The sequence below is a fragment of the Cetorhinus maximus genome, chromosome 3, assembly GCF_964194155.1.
Source record: "Cetorhinus maximus chromosome 3, sCetMax3.hap1.1, whole genome shotgun sequence".
Classification (NCBI taxonomy): Eukaryota; Metazoa; Chordata; class Chondrichthyes; order Lamniformes; family Cetorhinidae; genus Cetorhinus; species Cetorhinus maximus.
The window spans coordinates 1,432,342-1,442,728 of record NC_135881.1 but is presented as its reverse complement, the minus strand read 5'-3'; the positions used below and the strand labels follow the sequence as shown (position 1 = coordinate 1,442,728).

The window sequence follows — 10,387 nt, the reverse complement described above, 5'->3', positions numbered from 1 at the left end:
TCCCTCAACCTCACCAACCTGCTGCAGATGCATCTGTCCTGACAGTAAGAGTGACCATTGCACTAGCAGAAGAGAAAATCCCACCTTCACTGGCTGATGTGGCACTACCATTGTACTAAATGGGTTAGATTTTGAACACATCTAGCAACTCTAGACTGGGCATCCATGAGATTGTGAGCCCTCAAAATAAGAATTTGTACTCTAGTCTAACCTCAGCCTGGCCTATCCCCACTCTTACCATCAAGCCAGGGGATCAACCTTGGTTCAACAGTGTGCAGGTGGTCATGCCAGGAACAGCACCAGGCATACTTAATAGCTGTCAACCTGGTGACCCTATAGCAGGACTAGTGTGCAAATAGCATAAGCAGCAAGTGAAAAAGTGATCCCATGACCAACAGATCAGATCTAAGCTCTGCAGTCCTGCCACATCCAGTTGTGAATGGTGGGTGTAATTAAACAACTCACTGGAGGAGGAGGCTCCAAAAATATCCACATCCTCAAGGAGGGAGGAGCTCAGAATGCCAATGCAAAAAAAATCTGCTCAAGCATTTGCTACAATCTTCACCTGGAACAGCTGAGTGTTTAATGATGCAGCAGATAAAGTTGAGTTACTTAAAAATCCCAGAGGGGAAGGAACTTCAAACAACTGTCATAACATTAGAGTTATCTTCCAGATGTAGCTATAAATCCAGGAATTAGACCAACAGTTCAAGGGATTATGTTTAAAGTGTAAATGAGTGTTAAATTCAATAGTTACAGTTACACATGGCTACTAGTTATAATGAGGATTAGTCTGGGAATTTAAGTTAAGGCAACAGGAACCCATAGACTTAAGCAGGCAGGGAAAGCATTTTCATCTTTGGTTGCTTTCGCTTCAGTTCTTTTGCAGGAAGTGGTAGGCTTAAAGGCTTTGATGTTACATGCCCCTGCCCACAAAGACTGTTATACTAGCATATCTGATATGAAAAGCATTTAAATTGTCATTATTAGTACCAATTTTTATTAATATAAACATTGCTTGGTCTCTGCTAGTTTGCAGCCAGATTTCACTCCTTGAATGCTCAATTCAAGAAAATAGAAATGCACTCTACCTCATCCATCTCAACAAGTACATTGAGCACCTAGACCAGCTGGTCTTAATCTAATTAGGACACCCACTGACTAAACTTCCATTTTAAAAGGAACATATTTGCTAATAATGTGCATTAATAGCTCCATGACAAATAAGATCTTTCTCAACCTGTAAAAGTAGCCAGTAAAGATGTCAGTCTTCAGCCAATTCAATTCACTCCACATGAGATTGAGAAACAGCTGAAGGCACTGGATAGTGCCAATGCTAGGGGCCCTGAATATTCCAGCAATAGTACGGCAGCCTTCAATCTGCTGAAGAGGCCTTTCAACCCATTGAGTCTGGATGAACATGAGAAACACCTGACCCATGTACCTAATGCCATTTAGCAGCATTTGGCCCACAGCCTTCAATGTTATGACATGCTATTTGCTCATCCAGGTACTTCTTAAAGGATGTGAGGAAACCTGCCTCCACCCTCCCAGGCAGCACATTCCAGACAGACACCACCCTCTGGATAAAAATGTTCTTCCTCACATCCCACTCTAAACCACCTACCCCTCACCTTGAGGTTATGTCCCCTTAGACTGACCCTTCAACTAAGGGGAACAGTTGCTCTGTCCATGCCCCTCAATCTTGTACACCTTGATCAGTTCACCCCTCAGTCTTTACTCCAACAAAAACAACCCAAGCCTATCCAACCTCTCTTCATAAATGTTTCATCACAGGCAACATCCTGGTGAATCTCCTCTGCACCCCCTCCAATGTAATTACATCCTTCCTATAATGTGGTGACCAGAACTGCTCACGGTACTCCAGCTGTGGCCTCACCAAGGTTCTACACAACTCCAACATGACCTCCCTACTTTTGTAATCTATTCCTTGACTGATAAAGGCAAGTGTCCCATATGCCTTTATCACCACCCACTAACATGCCCCTCTGCCTTCAGAGATCAATGGACATACACACACACACCCCAAGGTCCCATTGTTCCTCAGAACTTCCTAATGTCATGCTGTTCATTGGAAGTAGTAATTTAACACTGAAGTATTCAAAGTGTATCACCTCACTTTTCAGGCTTAAATCCCATCTGCCACTTAGCTGCCCATTGACCATCCCATCTAGATCTTCCTGGAGCCCAAGACGCTCAACCTCATTATTAGCCACCTGGCCAATCTTTGTCTCATCTTCAAATTTACTAATCCTGCCCCCAGTCATCTGTAGTTTATATAAATGGCAAATTAGGGGACCCAGCACATATCCCTGTGTTACGCCACTGGACACTGGCTTCTAGTCACTAAAGGAGCCATCTGTCATCACCTTCTGTCTCCTACAACTAAGCCAATTGTGAAACCACTTTATCAAATAACCCTGTAACCAATGTGCATTTGCCTTCTTTATAAGTCTCCCATGTGGGACCTTGTCAAAGGCTTTGCTGAAATCCATATAAACTACATCAACTGCACTACCCTCATCTACACACCTGGTCACCTCAAAAAATCCTATCAATTTGTTAGGATTGACCTCCCTCTGACAAAGCTATGCTGACAATCCCTGATCAAACCTAGCCTCTCCCTGCTCAAACCTTGCCTCAAGTGGAGAAAGATTCTGAAGGACAGAATCTTTCTCCAATAGTTTCCCTACCACTGACGAGACTCACTGGCCTGTAGTTCCGTGGCTTCACTACACAACCCAACTAAATACATACTTAAAGCCATACCTAACAAAATGAAGAGGCTTGTGGTTGATGGAGGTCAGTCATTTCAGCTCTGACATCATTGCAGGAGTTCCTCTGGTATTGTCCCTCCCCCAACCATCTTCAGTTGCTTCAATGACTGTCCTTCCACCATAAAAGGTATGAAGTGGAGTTGTTTGCTGATAATTGCACAATGTTCAGCACCATTCATACTCCTCACATACTAAAGCAGTCCATGTCCAAATGCAGCAAGACCTGGACAATGTCCAGGCTGAGTTGACAAGTAATATACACACCACACAAGTGTGAGGCAATGATCATCTCCAACAAGAGAATCCAACCATCACCCCATGACATTCAATGGCATCACCATCACTGTATTCCCCTATCAACATCCTGGGGGTTACCATTGACCAGAAATGGAACTGGACCAGCCGTATAAATACTCTGGCTACAACAGGTAGCAGGCTAGGAATCCTGCAGCAAGTAACTCAACTCCTGACTCCCAAAGCCTGTCCACAAGTCAGGAGTGTGATGAATTCTCTCCACTGGCCTGGATGAGTACAGCTCCCACAACACAAGCTTGACACCATCAGGAAAAACCAGCGCCACTTGATTGGCACCACAACCATGCACTCCCTCCACCACAGGCTCAGTAGCAGCAGTGTGTACCATCTACAAGATCCACTACAGAAATTCAACAAGGTCCATTGATATCAACTTCAAACCAACAACCACTACCATCCAGAAGAGAAGGGCAGAAGGTAAATGGGAACAACCATCTGGAAGTTCCCCTCCAAGTCACTCACCATCTCAACTTGGAAATACATGACTGTTCTTTTAGTTGCTGGGTCAAATCTGGGAACTCCCTGACAGCACTGTGGGTGTACCTACACCAAATGGACTGCAGCAGTGCATGACCACCTTCAAGGGCAATTAGGGATGGGTAATAAATACCAGTCCAGCCAAAGCCCACATCCTTTGAATGAAAACATTTTCACTCCCAGCATGAAGCAAAGATCAGACAACTCCCTGAATCCAGGTCAGATAAAGAGAGTCCTGGTGGATAAGAACATATTACACAGTTAATGCAGTTTGGTCCCTTCAGATTATACGCAAAGAAAAATCTTACTGCCACGAAGGGAGCACAGAGGTTCACACTAATCCATGAAGGTGGGAACGTATCATGAGGAGAGATTGAGGATACCGGAGCTGTTCTGTAAGAGTTCTAAAAAGCAGTGATCTGATTGAAACTGCAATACTATACATTGACAGGCTAGATGTGGGTAGGAACACAAATGAAGTGCTGGAAAATCTCAGGTCAGGCTGCAGAGGAAAGAAACAGTTAACATCCTGCTTCATACTTCCAGCAGCCAGTGCTTTATTTTTATTTTACATAGCTTGGAGATTCCCCCTAGCTGGTGAGTCTGTCCCCTTGGCAGAGTCCCAGAATAAAGGGCCGGATACTGAAGACTGGGATGGAGGAGATGTTCTCTACTCCAGAACTGTGGAAGCTCAGTGATTGAGCATGTCAAAAACCAGAATCTATAGATTTCAGGATAGATCATCAAGGCACATGAGGAAGAGCATGTCAGAGGCATTGAGGTAAATGAGCCGTGGTGTAATTGAAAGACAGAGGAGCCTGAATGGGCCAAAAGGCATTCCCCTATCCATCCAGGGATGGATGGAAAAACAAAATGCACCCGAAAGCAGACAGTCACTTAATGAAGTAAACACACAAGCTGGAAGATGCTAAATAGAGTTTATTAGCAAACAAGCATCTACAGTTCCATCGAGCTGCACTCAGTGCCCAGCCTGTGAGTCACATCCATTTTCCACACAGCAACAGTCCCGACCAACAGGGTCACAGAGAGCAGCGCCACCCCAACCGCTAATCCAGGAACAACATGGGAGAGGGAATCCACAGCAGCATCTGTGGAGAGAAGCCAGGGTTAGAGGGACACCAGTTACTCCATCACTAAACACAGGAAGAGATTCCTCCTCTACCTTTCTCTTCCCGCTCCATCCCAGCAGCCAATCTCTCCTCATCTCCCAGGAAAATGATGGAGCCCTCAGCAGTCACCAAGGCTCCAGACTGATCATCAGCACTTCTTCGTCTCTCTGGGGGAAGAGGAGGAGAAAAGGTTCAAGGTGAAGCTTTGGAAGCCACAACATTCAATCCAATGAACAATACACCTGCAGACACTGGGTACAGGACAGGGATGGGAAATCAGCCTGTGCTCAAATATTGTTTCTCTGCATATTCAGGACAAAGGACTCACTTCAACTGAGTAACATTTCCTGTTACTGCCACTGCAATAAATATCTGCTCCCCTGGTGAAGACCAATTTCACCATCTGCCTTACCCATTTATTCCACAGGACATCCATGTCCCAGGTGTCTGGACATGGGATATCCATTCCCCTTCCAGCTGGAATTCCCACTAATGAAGCTGACAGTTGGACACTGGGTCAGTGTTCCCAATGCCAAAGATGGGATCTCTTACCAACCAGGAGATTGGGAGTGGAGTGTACCTGAAGCAACAGATGGAGACTTCAGCAAGGTCAGTTAGGCTGCTTCACTATCCACATTAGGAACAAGGAACCAAAGTACTGCTCAGGGTTCCTGATAAGTACCTTCCTGCTGGAACATGTGCTCACACCCACCGCCCCACAATTATTCCAATATCAAACTGCACCAAGTGGAACTGGGGGACTTCCCACAACAATTCAGAGCCTCCAGATTCACCACACGATTCCTGGGAGCAACTGGAGCCCTTGTTGAGGGAAGCCAGTGTCCAGATGGGACACCCCCTCACCATCAGGCTTCAGTTTTTAGTCCGATCCCAGGTACTTACTGGAGCTGCAGGGAGCTGTGCAGTTCTCTCGGGTGGAAGGGTGACACACCTCAGCCCTGCAGTGGATGTACACCTGGAAAGAGAGAGTGCAGCATGGTCAGTCCCACAGCTCCCAGTCAGGAGATTGATGCTTCTACATTCAGAGGGTGAACAGGGGCCTCCTGACTCTCAGCAACAGCCCGGGAACAAATTGAACCAAGGCCCCGAGACACTAACACTGAAGGAAGCTCACCTCCCCGCTCAGAGGCCGGGCCCAAACTCGCTCCCAGAAAGTGAAAGTGCTCACTACAAAGCGATGGTGATGAGTTGGGAACCGCAAATGGGAAGCAGCGTCTACCGGGACCAGGCGGGTTTTGTAGTTGTCACCAGCAAAGGGACACCTGCAACACAGAGACAGGGGAGGGGGGGAGTTAGATAGGGAGGGGGCACGAGAGGCAGCTTTACACATCACACAACTAGAAGCCACTCATTGGCTATGTTCAAGGGAATGGAGAGCGAGGCATCTCAATGGGAAAGATCATTCATTCACTAAATGCCCACACTGGCCATTTGCTCTTCTCTCATCCCCAATCTAGCCCAAGGTGCCTCACTCGCTCCTTTACCTGTTCACCAGCAGCTCCCATCGGAGCCCCGAATACGGCTCGGGGCTGGGGGTCGCCCAGCAGTCATTGAGGACCAGCACCAGGCTCGGGTCGTTCCGCTTCAGGAGACGAACCTCCACAAACACGGGCTCCCGGAGCACACTCAGGACCGGGTAGTCAGTGGCCACGTACCAGCTCCGGTAGGCAGCATCTGGAGAGAGAGAAAGATGAAAGACGGCCACTATGTGGACACAGAGCCTCAAGTTGGACACTACTCGCCATCATTGAGCACTCGCTACCTCTCGCTATTCTCAGCTCCAGAAGCAGAATGCCGGCCTCAGTGACAGGCAGTGGCGGAGAAAGGGTGTAAACTCGGGGCTTCAGCTGCACTTCAGACTCCTGGCTTCCCGTGTAACTACACTGGACATGGAGCCTGCAAGAGAACGGACACGTATGGCTACACAATTCAGCTCCTCACCACCTCCAGCCTCTCAATGTGCTCCCATTCTCACCTGAAGGGACTGTCCCGGCTCACCGAGCCCAAAGCTCCATCCAAGATCTCAAACTCAGCCAACACATCCGTTTCATACACCACATTCACCCCGTCCAGCTACAAGAGACACAAGACGACGATCAGTAGCCGACTCGCAGCCAATGATGGGGCTCCCAAGTCCCAATACCTACCCGCTGAGTAGTGCCACACTCAGTGACTGCGAACTGAAAGAGCACAGTGTCTACAGAGGCCACGCTCGGACTGCACTCAGCTCCGTGTCCATCCTTCAGATGCACCGTTGTCAGGTTTACAGGAGGCAGCGTTAAATCCTTGGAGATGGCGATCAGAACGCGCCCATCCTTGGTACAAACTGCAAGAGAGGCAATGAAAGGCGCTTGGTTTCAGCACAGGGACGGTTAGAGAGTGGGACAAACTCCATGCAGCTCAGGGCCATGTTCTGCTATCTGTTCTCTCATTCTCAATCAGCTGCTGAAGCGGTTAACCAGCAGCCACACAGCACTGCTGTGGCTGTGCTCCAGAGACTGGCATCCCAACTGAAAGATCAGCTCTACATCACACTCTCTAGGGACCTGGGATCCTTCACTCCGCCCTTTGGATCTTCCTCTGCTCCAGCCCGCCCAATTCAGGCTAGAATGAGGCTACATCAACTCTTCTTCACTTCCCTTTAGCAATCCTTCCTTCACTGAGACCATAAGACATAGGAGCAGAAATCTGGCCAATCGGCCCATCGAATCTGCTCCGCCATTCAGTTTCTCAATCCCATTCTCCCACCTTCCGCCCGTAGCCTTTGATCCCCTTACCAATCAAGAACCTATCTATCTTGTTCTTAAATACACTCTATGACCTGGCCTCCACAACTTTCTGTGGCAATGAATTCCATAGATTCACCACTCTCTGGCTAAATAAGTTTCTGCTCATCTCTGTTCTAAGGGAAGGTCTTCCCTTTACTGAGGCTGTGCCTTCACGTCCTAGTCTCTCCTACTAATAGAAACATCTTCCCCACGTCCACTCTATTCAGGCCTTTCAGTATTCTCTAAGTGTAAATCAGATCCCCCATCATCCTTCTAAACTCCATCGAGTATAGACCCAGAGTCCTCAAACATTCCTCATATGTTAAGCCTTTCATTCCTGGGATCATTCTCGTGAACCTCCTTTGGACCCTCTCCAGGGCCAGAACATCCTTCCTGACATACGAGGCCCAAAATTGCTCACAATATTGTAAATGTCATCTGACCAGAGCCTTATGAATCCTCAGCAGCACATCCCTGCTTTTATATTCTAGTTCTCTCGAAATAAATGCCAACATTGCATTTGCCTTCTTAACTCAACCTGCAAGTTAACCTTAAGAGAATCCTGGACTAGGACTCCCAAGTCCCTTTGCACTCCAGATTTCAGAATTCTCTTCCCATTTAGAAAATAGTCCATGCCTCTATTCTTCCTACCAAAGTGCATGACCTCACACTTCCCCACATTGTATTCCATCTGCCACTTCTTTGCCCATTCTCCTAACCTGTCCAAATCCTTTTGCAGCCTCCTCAATAATACCTGTCCCTCCACCTATCTTTGTATCATCTGCAAACTTAGCAAGGATGCCCTCAGTTCCTTCATCTAGATCATTAATGTATAAAGTGAAAAGTGGTGGTCCCAACACTGACGCCTGCGGAACTCCACTAGTCACCAGCCGCCATCTTGAGAAGGATCCCCTTATCCCCACTCTCTGCCTTCTGCCAGACAGCCAATCTTCTATCCATGCTAACACCTTGCCTCTAAAACCATGGGCTCTTATCTTACTGAGCAGCCTCCTGTGCAGCACCTTGTCAAAGGCCTTCTGGAAGTCCAAGTAGATAAAACCATTGCATCTCCTTTGTCCAACCTACTCGTTACCTCCTCAAAGAATTCTAACAGATTTGTCAGGCATGACCTCCCCTTGATGAAACCATGTTGACTTTGCCCGATTTTACCATGCACTTCCAAGTATTCTGAAATCTCATCCTTAATAATGGACTCTAAAATCTTGCCAACGACCGAGGTCAGGCTAATCGGCCTGTAATTTCCTGTCTCTTGCCTCACTCCCTTCTTAAACAGGGGGGGTTACATTAGCGATTTTCCAGTCCTCTGGGACCCTCCCTGACTCGAGTGATTCCTGAAAGATCACCACTAACACCTCCACCATCTCTTCAGCTATCTCCTTCAGAACTCTGGGGTGTAATCCATCTGGCCCAGGTGATTTATCCACCTTCAGACCTTTCAGTTTTCCGAGCACCTTCTCCTTGGTAATGGCCACCATTCTCACCTCTGCTCCCCGACTCTCTTGAACTTTGGGGATGTCACTCGTGTCTTCCACTGTGAAGACTGACGCAAAGTACCTATTCAGTTCCTCCGCCATTTCTTTGTTCCCCACTACTACTTCTCCAGCGTCATTTTCCAACGGTCCAAAGTCCACTTTTGCCTCTCTCTTACCCTTTATACATCTAAAAAATCTCTTGCAATCTTCTTTTATATTACTGGCTAGTTTACCCTCATATTTAATCTTCTCCCTCCTTATTTCTTTTTTAGGAGTCCTCTGTTGGTCTTTGTAGGCTTCCCAATCCCCTGCTTTTGGCCACATTGTATGCTTTCTCTTCAGCTTTAATGCTGTCCCTGACTTCCCTTGTCAGCCATGGGTGCCTCGTCCAGATTGAAAACCATTGTCTCCGCAAGTTGCTGCATCGTCTGATAACTCTCCTACAAAGCAACCCCTTAACCTGCTCAATACCTTAGGGGAGGGGATTCCGTCTTCAATCATGTCAGTCGGGGCCAGGTCAATCTTGGCTAATTTAACCAGCTTTACAAATACGGATCATTGATGGAGATTTAATCCGACAATCAAGTTGCAGGAATCAAAGAAGCTAAAGCTTCAGGGGAGGAAAACACAGATTCTCCCAGTAAAGGCCGAGTCCATGTGGACTGCAGCTGCTCCTGGAGAGTCCAGCTCTGGACTATGGCCGGAGGGAGAATCCACCCACCTGGCAGATTATCCAGTGAATAGAAACAGGGCGGCACATCCCGGCTCCCAGCATCAAAACAGCAGCCCATCCGCACACACTCACTGCCTTCAATCCCCGCAAATCCACACTCTGTGCGCCATTTGGGAGACAGCCAACATTTCTGGGCGGGGAGAAAGAGAGAAGGCGGCTGAGCGGAACAGATTGTAATCAATAACAAGCCTAAAAGCCCTACTCCGTCCATTGGAACAAGCGGCTCCTCCCAGAGAAGTGAGGCTATGGAGCCGACTCCCCCCCTTTTGATCCCAGCGCTGTTGCAGCCACAGTCAATGAGTTTCCCAATCAGACTGAGACAGAGTCCGCGGCTCACGGGCTCCTGAACATCAAGCCGCATTCCCACGGCTCGCACAGAGATGGGGCCTGTTTTTAATCAAGCACTAAAGGTGACCCAGGCTCCAAAGACAGCTCCACAAGTCACCCCACTTAAGGAGACAGCACTCATCGAATTGACACACAAAGTCTCATGAATGAAAGAAATGTTGAATTGCCAACGATCATATTGTTGTTTGTGGCAATTCCACACTGGGTATGTTGCGGGGCAGAGAGAGGCCGCTTCCATCCCATAGACACTGGGGAATATTGATTCAGCTCCAGAGCAAACCCCTCTCAGAGAGCCCATCTACTG

The 10,387-nt window shown here is 47.7% G+C and overlaps 1 protein-coding gene across 1 annotated transcript; it reads right to left on the bottom strand.

The window, feature by feature from the left end:
- Positions 1 to 4,510: 4,510 nt before the first annotated feature.
- Positions 4,511 to 10,096, bottom strand: LOC144672432 (zona pellucida sperm-binding protein 4-like). Its single transcript, XM_078534279.1, has 9 exons — positions 9,724 to 10,096; positions 6,889 to 7,067; positions 6,717 to 6,814; positions 6,504 to 6,637; positions 6,226 to 6,415; positions 5,856 to 6,003; positions 5,624 to 5,696; positions 4,774 to 4,887; positions 4,511 to 4,699 (listed from the first exon to the last, which is right to left on the bottom strand). Exons 1-9 carry the CDS (start codon positions 10,094 to 10,096, stop codon positions 4,548 to 4,550), a joined length of 1,461 nt encoding a protein of 486 aa, XP_078390405.1. The 3' UTR covers positions 4,511 to 4,547.
- Between the last annotated feature and the right edge of the window lie 291 nt (positions 10,097 to 10,387).